Below are 17,483 nucleotides of genomic sequence, written 5' to 3'. Positions count from 1 at the left end.
TTCATTGATAAAGGTGTGATTCGCGTCGGCGGTCGTTTGTCTCATGCTGGACTGGAATTTGAGACTTGTCATCAGATGATTTTACCAAAATCCGACGCTTTCGTATCGATGTTGATTGATTATCATCACAAGAAGAATTGTCATGCTGGACCTTCGTTATTGTTGTCCTTGATCAGACAGAAATTCTGGATACTGTCTGCTCACTCTATTATTCGTATTTGTGTCTTTAAGTGCAATCGTTGTTTCCGTATTCAACCTAGTAAAAAAAATTATATCCACTCCCAACTTAATAGTTGTTGTGATTGTTGCATTTTTTCTTTTGTGTTGTTTTTTGGTGTTGGTGTTTTGTTTTTTTTTTGTCATGTCTGGATTTTTCCCTTCCTTGGTTTTTTCAGTTTTGTAACTTGGCTGAAAAATAGTTTTTCAGAGGCGGGGGTATGTTTCGGCCAGAGCATTCAAATTGTAGCGCCAATCCCAGACTACAGTTCTGCCCGTAGCAGGCTTGTGCGCTAGTGTCGATCGTCCAGCTGTTTGCCTTGCCATCCTTTCTAGCCCAGTCATCTTGTTCGTTTTGTCTTGTCTCGTTGTCTTGTTGTGAAGACCGAGTTTGTATTTTGTAATGTAATTTCCATCGGAAATTTCTAGTAATTGATTGTTTAAGTGTCTCGAGTGTGAATTATAAATATAACAGCGTAAATAGTGTTAAATTGAATTAATTTGCATCAGTTTTGAATTTATAAAGAATCAGTTTGAGCTTCGTTCAAACATAGTACAGAACCAGCCTGCAAGTTGAACGTGAAAAAACAGCCTGGAAGCAAAAACCTATCTTTTTCCCAGATTTCTTCCCACCTCAAATCTGACCAAAACACCTAATAAAGGCTTCGAAGGGCAAGTAGACAAAATTGGATTAAATCTGGTGAGTTTTTGCTCTTTTTATTGTTGATTAATGCAGAGTTTGACTGTACCAATAACCTGGCTCAAATTGAAGACCAAATTTTGCTCCTTGTTAGTATTTGATAAATTGAATAGTAAATTACAGTCCTCTAGTAGCTCTAGCCTGAGCTTTGTTCAGAACAGTGAATGATTCAATAGAATCAACACTTGCCAACAGTTTTCAAATTGAATAATCCTTTTTTCTCGAACTTTGAGCTTATTTTCAATTTTAGGTAAAAATGTTACTGAACTTTAATTCTAAGTTAGATTAGATTTCTTACTCAGACGGTAGTGAGTCCTATCTTAGTCTTAGTTCAATATATTATTTTATTATAGTTATCCTGTGACCCAATGATGTTGTATTTTGAAATCTCTATTGTGATGACTCAGTAATACATCATTCATTGTATGTGCTGAATAAAGGATAATTAATGATTAATGGTATGAATCGATTTTTTTCAATACGGTACATCGATTTTGTCATGTATCGATAGCTTAATTCTTCTGCTTTGAATAATAGATGTATCATATATAGGGATGTCAATCCCGGGATCCCGGTCCGTTTTTGATACCTATCAATCCCGGGATTTTTTAGCGTCAATCCCGGGATTTCCGGGATTAGAAAACCTGAATTTGTGAATCATATTTTTCCAAAAACAATTCAATATAGAATTTATTTGACGTGATGAATTTGAGTTTTGCATAACTAGTTTATTGTTTCAAGTGTTTGACTGATTTATTCTACAGGCACAGCCTACAGTTGCATATACATAATATTATAATATCGGGGCACCGAGCTTTGCTCCTTATTTATTTATTGATAAACAGAGCACAATTCTTCAAAATGATTGGGGAAGGACAAACAGGCACAGCCCAAAACTGTTTTTCCCCGAATTTATACACTATAAATGGTCCAAAAAGAAGGTTATGTTTTATACACTTGAACTCAGGTCCAATCTTCAGTCAAAATATTTAAAAAAAGTAAAGTTCTGATTTAGATTGTTTACAAACCAAATTGAATAACAAAATAACACTTACTAATCACTTAAAACTGTAAAATAATGATTAACTTTGAATATTATGATTTATTCTAATTTAGAGTGATAAACTATGTCATGTCAACAAATCAGATTATTTTGATAGAGTCTATTAAAATTTCTAGATAATATTTCTCGCGAGATACGGTAAGGCACAAGCATCTTCTGTTATCGACAGACGACGAAATCTGTTCTTCCAAGGATGAATTATCCTTTTAATGTCCTTCAGAGGGTTTTTCCAGGGATGAGACCTAGTGCAATCGAATCTTTATATTATAAACCCACTATGTTCTGAATTTCGTGAGAATCGTTAGAGCCGTTTTCGAGATCCGGTGAAATACAAACATATAAACATCTAAACAGAAATTATTGATCGTTTAATAGTATAGGCACTGAGTACAGAAGTTCATTCCGTGGTATAGGATTATACTCTCTACTGACTGAATAGAATTCGCATTATCGGTTCGCATTATTCGGTGCTGGTGTTTACACAGCACCACAATTACCAGTCTAGACCAGTGAGGAAAGAATGTACATTCTATACTCTCTGGTCTAGACGACACAATATTTTCAATAGTGCTGATGTCATTTCCTTGAAATGCACTCAGAACTTTGAAAAGACTTCAGAAATCAGAAATAAACAAGCAACATATCTCTGTCTAATATACATCATACTCTCTGTCTAATTATTCCTCTTCTCTTCTCTCTCTCTCTCTATCATAAGTAGAATATCCAATTGAAGTAAATGTAATTTACGAAATTTTATTTAGTAGTGGTTCAGCTATCAAAAAAAGTTACTCCTAATCTTGAAAACATTTATAGAGTTAGAATGTTCAATTTTAATATTATTCCTATAAGTATTTTTCCATTTCAATAATATCCTCTCCCTCTATAATGAGCTCTTTTTCATCTCCACACACTGTTACTGAACGTGTAATTGAGGGGTAAAAATTGGTTAAAAATGCATGAAACTGATTTTTGCCAATCCCGGGATCCCGGGATTGATATTGGATAATCCCGAAATACCGCGATTGGGGATCAGTCCTGGTATTGACATCCCTAATCATATGATATGATTGTGATGTGAAATTTTCAGTTCAATATTATCATCAAAATTGTTATAGTTTTTGCTTTTTAAATGTGATTTTGTGTTTGAAAATAGTTTTCTTGATTTTAAAATTTATAAAGGAAGTGAAAGTGCAAATTTTTAGTGAGAAAAATGAAGAACCCTAGACATAACCTAAAACTTGAGTGTTGATAGGAAATGACATTGGGTAATACGGCAAGGCACAACATCCGATAGGATCTCTCTACCGATAAAAGCCATAAGAGTAAAACATATGATAGGATCCGATCAACTACTGATGTGGAAGAAATTATTTACTATCATGCTGCAACAGATTTCTCCGTTCCATTTGCTCATTCAAATGCATCAAGTGGAAAAGATTGAGCATAAAAATCTCTACAATTAAACATTTTCACCTTAAATTGAATATAAGCTCGAAGTTCGAGAAAATAAGTTGCAAACTGTTGGCAACTGTTGATTCTATTAAATCATTCACTATGAAGAGATAGCAGACTTCGTGTGTCTCCAGCCTTATTGTCCTGTCACCAGCTGGCTTAGATCTTTAAATAGTAGACACTTGAGATGCACGTGAACACTAGCGTCAGTTGATCAATTTCCATAACAGCAAGGAAAGTTGTGTGAGTGCGCCACACCAGATTTTAATTACTATAATTCTATTCTATAAATACTGGTATCTATTTAATGAATTTTTATCAATCTTTTCAGTTTACTGTGTTGTGTGTTTTGTTATCTTATTGCTTGCGATTGTAAATTTTAATTTGAACTTACAGGAATGACAGGTGTTGGCCCATTCTCGTCGAACCACTCCACTTTACACAGCAAATGAACTCTGACCGTCTTCTCGATGGTTCCATTCTTCTTAACAGTTTGTCCCACCTCTTCTTGTGGTTTCTGCAAAATGGAAATCAATTCAAATGAGAAAATGAACATAGAAAATAAATTAATTATAGATGGAAATAAATTGGAAATTTCATTTGTCCAAATGCTAATTGATTCCAAATGGAAATCAATTCATATGATAAAATGAACTTATAAAGAAAAATAAAAATCTCAGTACCCTTTTAGAAATATTTTATCACAACATGTTGTGATATAGTATATTTCGCACCTAGAGCAGAAAATGATATTTCTCCGGCTCGAAATCGGTTTTCAAGTCCGAGGCCGTAGGCCGAGGACTAGAAAAGATTGAGAGCCGGAAAAACATTTTTGCCCGTGGTGTGCGAACGCTATTTTTGCCACACACAAAAATAAACAATATATATATGAGAATAGTTGTTTACTAAGCACTTCTGAAAGCAGAAATGGAAGGTGATAGCTCTAGCAAATCTGAGGTAATCTGAATATCAGGAAATTGTCCAAGTATTTCCATTCTTAATTCTGATTTGTCTAAACAACCTGAAAGATAATGTTCAATTATGTGGAAGGTTGAGTTTATACTTTTTTATTCTTTCAAATGACAATAAGATGATATTATTATAAATGTTTTAATTATTGAATAACAAACACAAATAATGAAAAGTTTTTTGATCAGCTGTTTTTTGATCACCTTTCTTAGTTCCATGTTAGCGGCTGGAAAGGGTACTCTTTCCGGCCTAGGCCGGAAAGAAACCTGTTCTGACGTCAGACGAGAGTCGGCTGCAAACAATGTCTTTCAGATCTATGTAGGGACTGGAAAACAGCTGCTTTCTGTGCAGTGTGGCGAAAAAATATTTCTAAAAGGGTACTGAGATTTTTATTTTTCTTTATAATTATTACAAGTAGCCCTATACAGAAAAGAGATAGATAAAATGAACATATAGTGAGGTCCACGTTTTAATGGCAGTGAAGAAAGATAGGAGAAAAACGTTGCAAAGTCTCTCCATTTTGCCACTGACTGTACACAGCTGTTACTTAATTTATCCCATTGAATTTAATCTAATAATAATTATCATTTCCTTGATAAAATAATCAATTTAATGTCAAATTAATCAAGAAAATATTTTTTCTCATAATTTGATTCAAAAATTTGCTTTCATAACTGAGATCAGATTTTTATTTTTATACAAACCTGGAATGGTGGCTAATTTGAAAAGCTGTGATACAACAATCTGATTTTCAAAACAACAGAAATTGAGTTATTTGGTAGGTATTCTATTCCAATTCCTTTTTAAAATATTAGAAAAATGGAAATTCTATTTAAAAATTAGTAATTTCAATGGATAAATTCTGAAATAACTTTTCAATATTATTTATACTGGTATGAGTAGGTCTAACCTATACGGGTGGGCTAACTAAAGCATGGATGAAGTCTAGGATGATTAGTTATCATTTTTTAAAATGTCATTTCAGGTATTTTAATTTGTGTTTCTCATACGGTAATGTTTAAAAAAATTATTTCATAACTTATTATGAAATAATTTCAAAATTATTTCATAATCATTTCAAAATTATAATACGACTTGTGTACTCAAGTATTTTGATAGAATGAAAAAAAAATGGCGGCTGAGAATTGTATGTTCAGTTTTGTACAGTCACTGTACAAAATATTCTGTCAAAATATTCTGTTAAAAATTATTTCATAATCATTTCAAAATTATTATACAACTTGTGTACTCATTTTGATAGAATGAAAAATGGCGGCTGAGAATTGTTTGTTCAGTTTTGTACAGTCACTGTCAAAAGTAAATATAAAATATTCTAGCAAATAGACAAAATTGCAAAGCGAGAGAGAGATAGTGCTATCTGTTTTGTTGTATGATAGAAAAGGACAGCAACAGTATTGTCAATCGTACACTGCCATTATAATGTGGACCTCACTATAGAAATTAAATTAATTGAAGATGGAAATAAAATGGAAGTTGCATTTGTCCAAATGCTAATTAATGAATAATTATCATTAAACGAAAATCCCAATTAAATGCTGTAAATCACCCCGTAGACTTCTGCTACTGCTAATATTGACAACAGGGTAAACAGCTAGATGAAAATTAATTATCTCTACTTATATTCAATTTAGTGTAGTTTTTGCCATCTCCATTTCCATAACTTTTGAGCAAAATTAAATGGAATTCTGCCTCTAGAAATGTTAATAATGACTGTAAATTGATGTAATACATGGTGATTCTATGTTATGAAACTTTCAAGTAGCCGTATTAAAGTAATAAATTAGAAATACAGAGTGTTCCAAGATAGAGGGGTCCTAGCACAAAAAATTCTTCTATAGTAAGGACCACGTTATAATGACAGTGGAGGAAGATAGGAGAAAAACGTTGCCGATAGTCTGTCTTGTCATTACCTTCTATAGATGGTAGCTGATACGGGTTTATTGATGTAATATTAACTGTTCATTCTCGTTTAAAATAACCAATTATATTTTATTAGACAAGAAATTATATTTCTCAATAATTTCGTGATAAATTTTCAATTCACATGAAATATTTTTTAATTAATTATCAATTCTACATTGTTCGTTAAAAGACGATCTGGCAACAGGGCAAAGCGAGAAAGAGATAGCGCTATCCGCTTTGTTTAATGATAGACAAGGATAGCAATACCATTGCTAATCAATCACTGCCATTCTTAAGCTGGGTTTTCCTTATGCGTAAAAATGCCGTCATCGACCACGACAGGGAGAGAATCTCAGATTGGGTGGATTTCAATTTGTCTACATAACCTAAAAGTTTATGTTCAATTATGTTCTAATGGGGATCTTGAGTTTATACTTTTTTATACTTTCAAATGGCGATATGTTGATATTATTAGAAATGTTTGATTCTTGAATAATAAAGACAAATATTGAAAAGTTATTTGATCAGCTGTTTTAGCACACTTGAAATTTGGACAATATGAATGTCAACAATGCTTGCCGTCGTTGACTGCGGAAATCTACGTACAGACGGTAATTCACCTTTAAGGTACGTTTTCCTTTATGCGTAAATTTCCTCAGTCAACGACAAGCACTGTTGACATTCATATTGTCCAAATTTCAAGTGTGCTAAAACAGCTGATCAAATAAGTTTTCATTATTTGTCTTTATTATTCAAGAATCAAACATTTCCAATAATATCAACATATTGCCATTTAAAAGTATAAAATAGTATAAACTCAAGATGCAACATTGGAACATAATTGAACATAGTCTTTTAGGTTATTTAGACAAATTGGAATCCACCAAATGTGAGATCCTCACCCTATCATGGTCGACGACGGCATTTACGCACAAACGAATACCCAGCTTAACGTGGACCTTAAGGCTGTGCAAAGGCAAAAATAAACTTTCTACTGGTGATATTTTTCAAAATTTTTCGATTTGTATTATCATCAAGCTATCAAAATGAAAAGTTTTCTGAGAAAACATTTTTTTCCGATCATTGTTTTTTGAGATATGAGCGCCTAAAGTTCAAATTTTCGGGACTGAACATTTCAAATTCGGTAAGAGATAAATCCATCAGAATTAGAGGATAAATTCTTCATGGTATTGTTGATCTAGTAAAACAAAAATTTACTGAAAATATCAATTTTCAAGATATTTATTCAATTTACTAAAAATAGCCAAAAATAACTTTTAGTTGTGTTATTTTTGGTAAATTGAATAACTTTTCTAAAAATTGATATTTTTAGAAAATTTCGGTTCAACTAGATCAACAATACCATGAAGAATCCATCCTCTGCATCTCATGGATTTATATCGTACCGAATTTGAAATGTTCTGTCCCAAAAATTTGAACTTTAGGCGCTCATATCTCAAAAAGTAATGATCGGAAAAAATGTTTCCCTGAGAGAACTTTTTCATTTTGATAGCTTGATGATATCGAAATCACAAAACTTGGAAAAATACCACGAGTAGTAAGTTTATTTTTAGCCTTTGCACAGCCTTAATATAGAATATTGGTGGGAAAATCGAAAACAGCCAGTATACAGCATAATTATTCTATTACTCACGGTGCAGTTGAGTATCTCGAGAAATCCGACAGCCAGATTGCTGGAGTCATGAATGGTGAACTTCTCTCCCGGACTGATGACCTCCAACTCGAAGGCGAATCCGGAGGGGAACGAGTCGGACCAGAAGTAGTTCTCGTTGTGGTTGAGGCGACCCTTTCCGCCGGCGAACGTCAACCGCCGCGAGTAGCCTCGTCCGATCGACTGCAGTTCCACGGCTTGTTTGCCGAAAAGGTAGCTTTTCTGCATGGAAAAAATTCATTCAAACTGATGAAAAAATGTTGAAAAAGTTGAGGTCATCTGGTAGAAGTTCAAAGATAGAATTAAAAAAAAATCTGGTGTGGCGCACTCATACAACTTTCCTTGCCGTTATGAAAATTTATCACCTGACGCTAGTGTTCCCGCGCATCTCAAGTCTACTACTCAAAGATCCAAGCCAGCTGGTGACACGACAACAAGGCTGGAGACACACGAAGTTTGCTATCTCTTCATAGTGAATGATTTAATAGAATCAACAGTTGTCAACAGTTTGTAATTGAAATAATAACATTTTCTCGAATTTCGAGCTTATTTTCAATTTTAGGTGAAAATGTTAATGGACATTAATTGAAGAGATTTTCATGCTCAATTTTTTCCACTTGGAATTTTTTGTTTGAATTGTATCTAAAGCCTGATAATTGAGAATCTAAAATCAAACTTTGTATAGATGAGGCGGAGCTCCTGAAATTTTTACAGATATGAAACTTGTGGCAGTTGATAGAGCTTATTAATGACAATTTTAGGTATAAATTTGATCAAAATCGTTGGAGCCGTTTTTGAGAAAATCGCGAAAAACCCTGTTTTTGACAACATTTTCGCCATTTTAGCCGCCATATTGAATTGCATCAGATCGAAATTGTTCGTGTCGGATCCTTATAGGGGAAGGACCTTAAGTTCCAAATTTCAACTCATTCCGTCAATTGGGAGATGAGATATCGTGTACACAGACGCACATACACTCATACACACACATACAGACCAATACCCAAAAACCACTTTTTTGGACTCAGGGGACCTTGAAACGTATAGAAATTTAGAAATTGGGGTACCTTAATTTTTTTCGGAAAGCAATACTTCCCTTACCTATGAAAAGGAAAGTAGAAAGTTGACGTCATCTGGTAGAAGTTCAAAGATAGAACAAAATAAAGAAGATACAGTTGTGAAGTGGAAGTGTTAAGGTGCGTACAGATATACGCGCCGCGAACATGAGCAATTCACTTTTAACCAGCTGACTATATCTGTATTTTTACAGAAACGGTAAGATACAGATATAAAAACCTTGGCATCAGCTGATTAAAAGTGAATTGCTCATGTTCGCGGCGCGTATATCTGTACGCACCTTTAGGCTCAACTCACGCTACCTCGACTCAAATCATACCACTCCAGTCGCGGATACTCCAGTCTCTCGACCCTACTCAATGTTACTACTCCAGTTCCATGCTTCTTAGCTCAGTCAACGAAGTATTATAGAGGGAAAAGTACATATTGAATGAAAAAGCCTAAGCAATTTTCAAAAAAATATGACAAATAAAAATGAAAAAAAAAGAAATATTTTTTATGAAATAAAAAATGAAATATCATTTTCATTCCATATGAATAATTACCACAATATCAACTTCTCAACTACACAAAAAGGAAAAGTACATAATTTCCTACTCACTACTTTTTCTATATTATCTCTTTCACTTTTTGGGATATCCGCTGTTGTAGATGTGACATTTTCGAAAAAAACACATTTTCCTTCAATTTTTTGTTATTTTGGCTCTCAAATATCAATGGGAAAAATCCATGCTGATGTCGGTTGAACGCATTTTTCTCAAGATATGAGCGTGGGAGCAAAACATTGAAAAATGCAACTATCAATCCACCCTCATCCCTTTAGCACAAGGGGTAGAGATGGGAACTTTTGATATGTTCACCCCTCAACTGGGCCCAAAAAAGCTGCAAAGTCAAAAATTGTGTTCAAAAAATTCCTTTGTCAATTGGTCAAAGGTGATGCAACCGAAGCTGTTGCAACAGTCGTGGTGATATGCATAAACTTGTGAAATTATACATCAAATTGAAGAAAATTCGATGCTCTATAAGCTCATGATCAGCATGGATTTTTTGCATTAATATTCAAGAAGTTATAAGAGCAAAAATAGCAAAAAAATGAAGGAAAATGTGTTTTTTTTCGAAAATGTCACATCTTTATGAGCGGATATCTCGGAAAGTGAAAGAGGTATAGAAAAAGTTGTGAGATCAATATTGTAGGGAATTATGTAAGCTTCAATCTCGTATAGAATAATCATGTCCGTAAAATGCATAATTTTACCAAAAAATGGTACCTTTGAACCACCCCCAGGGGGTAGGGGTGGGGACTTTTGATATGTTTACCTCCTTACTACCCTGAACATAACTGCGGGGTCAAAAATTGTCTTCCAAACTTTTCCCTTTATACCCTTCTTTGAGCATTCATTGCCTGGACTAACTCCATTCCTAGCCTCACATTATGAGATCAAATTTTATAATTATTATCATGAATATAATTTCATCTAATTATTATTATTTTCTTATCCGAAATGGTAAAACATCACTTTCATAAAACATAACCTCAATTATTATTCAAGATTGAGATAAAAAAATATTATTTATACTTACATCATCAATACGCCGCACTCTGTATCTGAAGCCACACACCACCCTGGGGTCTATATAGAGTCCTACAACAGGCATCTCGTAGGGTTTAAGGGTGGGGACCACATATTGGGTTGGGATGTCACCTAGACTGCTGGCATCCAGGGTCTGGAGGAGGGGCCGTGAGGAGGAGCAGGAGAAAGAGGAGGAGGAGGAAGAGGAGGAGGCATCGAACGAAGTACGAGCCTTGCAAGAGTCCTGGCATGGTTCGTGGTCCTGGAAAAAAAAGAAAAAGTTGAATAACATTTTGAAAAATTAAATATTTTCTTGTTAGATTTTTGTTACTTTATTGTGTTTATCTATCTACAGTTAACTGTGTTTTTCATTTTTTTTTTAGTTTTTGTTCCTTATTATTTTTCATATTATCATAGAAAATTACTGTAGTGTGTGGTTCACGTTATAAATAGATAATTATAAAAGATAAAAGAACAAGGTCAACATTTTGTCAATCAATCATATTTCTACATTGTTTGAAAACGGTCTGGCAGACCTATTGTGATGTCCATGATATAATAGCAGGGGAGAAAAACGTTGCCGAACCTCTGCCTTGCCAATGCCTTCTATAGACGGTAGCAGATACAGGTTTATTGTTATAATATTAACTGTTCATTCACGTTTAAATTGATCAATTATATTTTTCAATAATTTTATGATGAATTTACATAATTAAGAAGAAATATTTTGTTAATTAATTGTTATTTCTACATTGTTAAAGACGATCTGGCAACAGAGCAAAGCGAGAAAAAGATAGCGCTATCCGCTTTGTTGATTGATAGACAAGGATAGCAATACCATTGCTAATCAAACACTGCCATTATAACGTGGACCTCACTATAGAAAAGGATATAGTTATCTTCTTTGTCGCATGATAGACAAGGATAGCAACATATATGTTAATCAAAATACGGTACAATAATTATTATAGAGAAATTCAAGAAAGGGATTTAGATGTTGATCAATCGATCTCTATTTTCATTAATAATGATTCGAATAATATTTAATGAACATTTTCAAGTAGATTTGAAAAAAGCAATCGAAATTGAACGTCGATCCAAAGAGGAGGTAGGGGAGGTTTTATAGATTTGACATTTTCCAAAACATTTTTCATAAAAAAACCAAGAAAAATTGCAAAAAAGGATTCCAACAATGAATTCCATGAACACCTCATGAATCTTGAATACCAGTGAAAACTTTGTCTGAACAGTAGACTTTCATTTTAGTTTAGTTTTATTCACGTCTTCGATTTTGTATAATATTCAAAGAGATCTCAGAGAAAAAATTCAGACAAAAAATCAAGAAGATTTTTTTAACTCTATAAGGATTCTTCACCATCCTATAACACATAACATAGGTCACTAACTCTGATTTATTCGTTTTGACTGAATCTAATAAATAAATTGAGTTAACGGTCATAATTTGAATACGACGCAGTATTTTATCGATTCACGTGCAATAAAACAACCTACTCACTTCTCATTTTTTCTTCATCTTTATCATCATGTTCTTATTCTTATTTTACTTCCATCATCTCTTCTCTCTGTTGATCCTCCTCCTCGTCCTCCTCCTCCTCCTCCTCCTTTTTCATCCACGCTCATACATTTTTCATACTTTTCTCTTCTTATTCATCCTCTTCTCCTTCTTCTTCCTCTTCTTCTTCATCATTCTCCTCTTCTCATTCTTATTTTACTTCTTCTTATTCTATAAATCTGCATCCTCTACGCATATTTCACAACCTATTCTCTCAACTCCTCCATCACCTTTTCTTTCTCCTCCTCCTCCTCCTCCTCCTCCTCTCCCTCCTGCCGCTCCTCCTCCTCCTTCTCTTCATCACCCTTCTCCTCACACCTCTCCACCCTTATCCTCCTTTTTCACTTACGGTACGTTCATTCATTTTTTTATATTTTCACTTCTTCTTCTTTTTATCCTTCTTATTCTCCATCTTGTTCCTCTTCTTCTCCATTATTTTCTACTTCTTCATCTTCTTTACTTCTGCATCTCCTTTTCTTCTTCTTCTTTTCCCTCTTTTCCTCTTCTTCTTCATCATTTTCGACTTTTCATTCTTATTTTACTACTTCATCTTCTATACTTCTTTGCATCTTCCACGTATATTCTACCACCTCTTCTCTCTACTCCTCCTCATCCTCCTCCTTCTCCCCTTCACCTCTATACCCTCATTCACCTTTTTCACCTTACGCTCTTCCATATTTTCCACTTATTCTTTTTTTTCTTCTTCTTCTCCTATTGACACCTTCTTCTAATTCTACAGTTGCCTCCTGAATATAAATCATGAGATTATTTTGATACGTGTGAAATTTGTTATTCAAATTTACCTACGGTACATTCAAAAATAAGCTTTGAAGAATCCTTAGGATGTTTTCGAACACTTTTTCAACTTTTATTTTAAAGGCTTCCTAGTTGGACTGTGCTAGAAAAACTTTCTACTCATGATATTTTTCAAAGCTATTCGATTATTTGTATACTTTGCAAAATATCACCTGTAAAAAGTTTTTTTAGCCCCGAATTTAGCTTTAAATATAAGAGAAACTACAGGTTATGTAACACGCACAATCCTGGAGCTCTTGTGGGCTTCATCCTCAACAGAAAATAATCCACCAATTCATTGAAAGGTGTACAATACATAGAAAAAATACTTTAGAGTAAATATTTGAAATCTCTTCCAATTTTTGGATAGTAGTTCTCATCGAATTTCCATCTAGCTGTTAACCCTGTTGTCAATGTCTACAGTAGCAGAAGTCTTCGGGGTGATTTACAGCATTTATTTAGGATTCGTTAAATAATAATTATATATTAATAAGCATTTGAATAAATGCATTCTCTATTAAATTCCATCTGTACCTGGTTGGCCGCTATGGCTTCGTATACAATGAGCGCTGCTATCCAGAGATTGTCAGTTTGGTGTAAGGGTAAACATTCCTGACTGGCAATTGGTAGGTACCGGGTTCGATTCCCGGGCTGGCAACTAATTTTTTGATAGTAGTTCTCATCGAATTTCCATCTAGCTGTTAATCCTGTTGTCAATGTCTGCAGTAGCAGAAGTCTTCGGGGTGATTTACAGCATTTATTTAGGATTTTCGTTAAATAATAATTATATATTTGAAATCATCAATTTGAGAATGTCTTTACCTTTCCAATAAAGTAAAATTAAAAAAGAAAATTATCAATTTTAAAATGTCTCTACCTTTTCAACTCCGTCAACAGGATGATTCGCCCTCTCTTTTCCACAGCATAAATTTATGATTTTCCCTCCATTTCTTAATCTGCCATTTAGCCTAGGCTCGTTTGTAAAATATTGCAAACATTTACAAATCCATAGCACCAATGTACTGCCTAAACGAAGTACCAGGTCAGTCTCTTCCATCAACAATCAATTTTATTTTTTTCGAAGTGATAATAAATTCACAATTTTGCTTAACTGAAATGTTCCACAGTATAGTATAGCGTATTCACATGAATATTCATCTAAATCCAATTATTATTATGATCAATTTAAGTTTGGATTGTCATTTTTTTCCAAAATATTCTTCATATATTAATTGTTTGACACGTCAAGGTTACTTAGTCAATTTGGTTGATTAACATTAAATATATAATATGTAATCCATATTTTTCACAAATTTCTCGTTGTCTTATTAACAATATTTTGTACTAGCAGGTAACCCATGCTCCCACAAGGGTCTTATTAAAAACTTGACAAACTGAAAACTTGACCTACTGGAACCTTGAAGAATTTAAATTAGGCCTATAATCATCCTCGGTAAATTGAGAATATATTTATGCAAAATTTCAAGCTAACCAGTCCAGTATTTCAGACGTGATGATGCGTCAAACATAATTTTCCTATCCCGTGGGTGTGTAAAGCCAATTATCCCCTTTATAGAAGTATAGATACCGTCTATAAATCTAAACATATGATAAACTAAGTTTAGGAAAAGAAAAAGCTTTCGGCTAGCTGTATTTTCTTCTCAATATTGTAATGTTTTTGACCTGATAAATAATCTATGATTCATAATAGATTCGTGAGTTTAAACTGTCTGGGAAATACGACTACTATTTTAAAACCATGTTGAAATACTCGTACAGTATATTAGAAACACGTTGAAAACGTTGAAACCAATTTCCGTTAAACACTTTCAAAAACACGTTGCATAACGATCAATCTACATTGCAGCAACTACAGTTGAAACGTAGTAGTTGAAACGTTAACTATCAAATCATGTTGAACACTTTAGAATTAATCTCAATCCAGAACCTGCAGGTACATTTTAATTCCCCTTAAAAATCAAGTTAAAAGCGAAAGCACTATAAACACTTTGTAGCTTCAAACTTTATTATTATTCACAAATTTTAACTTCACGCACACCCTTTGGAAGGATAATTTTGATGAGAATATGTTGCGATAAATTTAACGTGAATATTTAACTGAAACCAGTTGAAGTTTAAGTTTTTAAGACACCACTTTGGAGCACTATTTCAAAATTTATATAAATCTAGTATCTATCAAGAGAAGTTAAAGGTACCGATTAACCACGTTCAACTAGATTCCAACTTCAAGGCTTCTAGTTAGATATCAATATAAGTTAAAACTTAATCCAAAACAGCCGCGTCTTTAGTTCGGACGTCTTACACGTCCTAGACACAACTAGATAGACTTTACTATTTTAGATGAGTGGTAGGTCATATAGAGGCTATTCTTAGATTTTGGCAAAACGTCTTGAGTATTTCGGGTGAGTGCGGGGGGGGAGGTTTGACGTAACATAAGTCGCATTTCACGAATAAACAAGTTTGTCTTCATTCAAGAATGGAAGTGCATTCAATTGTCACTATTTGTAACGTAGAAAATTCGTTGAAACTGCCAGTAATTACACTACAAAATTAGAGGATTCAAAGATTCTGAAAAGAGTCCGATTAAGTTATTAAGATCAGCTAAGGAAAATTGTATACTTATTTTGAAACTGTATACTGAAATTTTCCGAGCAGGTTTCGAGCTTGGGATTTAGCTCAGCTCTAGAATTTAAACAGCTGGAGTCAGAAAATTGGCTTTCCAAAACGGGGAATAGTCTTAGCTTTTACTTTCCTTGCCCTATTACCATAGGTAAGGAAAGTATTGCTTTCCGAAAAAAATAAGGTACCCCAATTTTCAAATTTCTGTAGGTTTCAAGTTCCCCTGAGTCCAAAAAAGTCGTTTTTTGGTATTGGTCTGTATGTGTGTGTGTGTGTGGTGTGTGTGTGTGTGTGTGGTGTGTGTGTGTGTGTGGTGTGTGTGTGTGTGGTGTGTGTGTGTGTTGTGTGTGTGTGTGTTGTGTGTGTGTGTGTGTGTGTGTGGTGTGTGTGTGTGTGTGTGTGTGTGTGTGTGTGTGTGTGTGTGTGTGTGTGTGTGTGTGTGTGGTGTGGTGTGTGTGTGTGTGTTGTGTGTGTGTGTGGTGTGTTGTGTGTGTGTGTGTTGTGTGTGTGTGTGTGTGGTGTGTGTGTGGTGTGTGTGTGTGTGTGGTGGTGTGTGTGTGTGTGTGTGTGGTGTGTGTGTGGTGTGTGTGTGTGGTGTGTGTGTGTGTGTGTGTATGAGTGTATGTGCGTCTGTGTACACGATATCTCATCTCCCAATTAACGGAATGACTTGAAATTTGGAACTTAAGGTCCTTACATTATAAGAATCCGACAAGAACAATTTCGACCAAATGCAATTCAAGATGGCAGCTAAAATTGAGAAAATGTTGTCAAAAACAGGGTTTTTCACAATTTTCTCGAAAACGGCTCCAACGATTTTGATCAAATTCATACCTAAAATAGTCATCGATAAGCTCTATCAACTGCCACAAGTCTCATATCTGTGAAAATTTCAGGAGTTCCGCCCCATCTATGCAAAGTTTGATTCTAGATTCTCAATTATCAGCCTTCAGATACAATTTAGGCCTAAGCAAAAAATTTCGAGTGGAATAGATTGGGCATGAAAATCTCTACAAGTAAAGTTCAGTAACATTTTCACCTAAATTTGAAAATAAGCTCGAAATTCGAGAAAATGTGATTATTCAATTGCAAACTGTTGGGAACTGTTGATTATATTAAATCATTCACTATGAATAGATAGTAGAATTCGTGTGTCTCCAGCGTTATTGTACTGTCACCAGCTGGCTTGGATCTTTGAATAGTTGACTGTCAGGTGATAAATTTTCATGACGGCAAGGAAAGTTGTGTGAGTGCGCCACACCAGATTTTTTATAATTTTTACTTTCCTTGCCCTATTACCATAGGTAAGGAAAGTATTGCTTTCCAAAAAAAATTAAGGTACCCCAATTTCAAGTTTTCTATACGTTTCAAGGTCCCCTGAGCCCAAAAACATGATTTTTGGGTATTGGTCTGTGTGTGTGTATGTGTGTGTGTGTGTGTGTGTGTGTGTGTATGTGTGTGTGTGTGTGTGTGTGTGTGTGTGTGTGTGTGTGTATGTGTGTGTATGTGTCTGTGAACACGATAACTCCATTCCTAATTAACCGATCGACTTGAAATTTTAAACTTTAGGTCCCTATACCATGAGGACCCGACAATAAGAAATTCAATAAAATTCAATTCAAGATGGCGGAAAAAATGGCGGATAATTACTAAAAAACCATGTTTTTCACGTTTTTCTCGAAAATGGCTCTAACGATTTTCTTCAAATTTATATCATGGATAGCTATTTATAAGCCCTATCAACTAGCATAAGTCTCATTTCTGGGAAAATTTCAGGAGCTCCGTAATATTCTTGAGAAAAATGGCGGAAAATGACTAAAAAACCATGTTTT

The 17,483-nt window shown here is 34.2% G+C and overlaps 1 protein-coding gene across 3 annotated transcripts in view; it reads right to left on the bottom strand.

Annotated features, from left to right (window-relative positions):
* LOC111060377 overlaps window positions 1–17,483 on the bottom strand; it is a 47,954-nt gene that overhangs the window by 11,538 nt on the left and 18,933 nt on the right. Inside the window, exons 1-5 of one of the 3 annotated variants that reach the window (XM_039440830.1) lie at window positions 15,228–15,348; window positions 13,889–14,122; window positions 10,654–10,905; window positions 7,978–8,217; window positions 3,826–3,948 (exon numbers count right to left, since the gene is read on the bottom strand). In XM_039440830.1, coding sequence (XP_039296764.1) covers window positions 3,826–3,948; window positions 7,978–8,217; window positions 10,654–10,905; window positions 13,889–14,068 — 795 coding nt within the window. In that variant the 5' untranslated portion in view covers window positions 14,069–14,122; window positions 15,228–15,348. Of the gene's footprint in view, window positions 1–3,825; window positions 3,949–7,977; window positions 8,218–10,653; window positions 10,906–13,888; window positions 14,424–15,227; window positions 15,349–17,483 lie in introns of those variants that run through there. The other 2 variants (XM_039440829.1, XM_039440828.1) reach the window with 2 other exon arrangements.

Source organism: Nilaparvata lugens, chromosome 14 (genome assembly GCF_014356525.2).
Source record: "Nilaparvata lugens isolate BPH chromosome 14, ASM1435652v1, whole genome shotgun sequence".
In the NCBI taxonomy this organism is placed as follows: domain Eukaryota; kingdom Metazoa; phylum Arthropoda; class Insecta; order Hemiptera; family Delphacidae; genus Nilaparvata; species Nilaparvata lugens.
The sequence above is the reverse complement of the archived record's forward strand: the minus strand, read 5'-3'. Positions and strand labels throughout refer to the sequence as shown.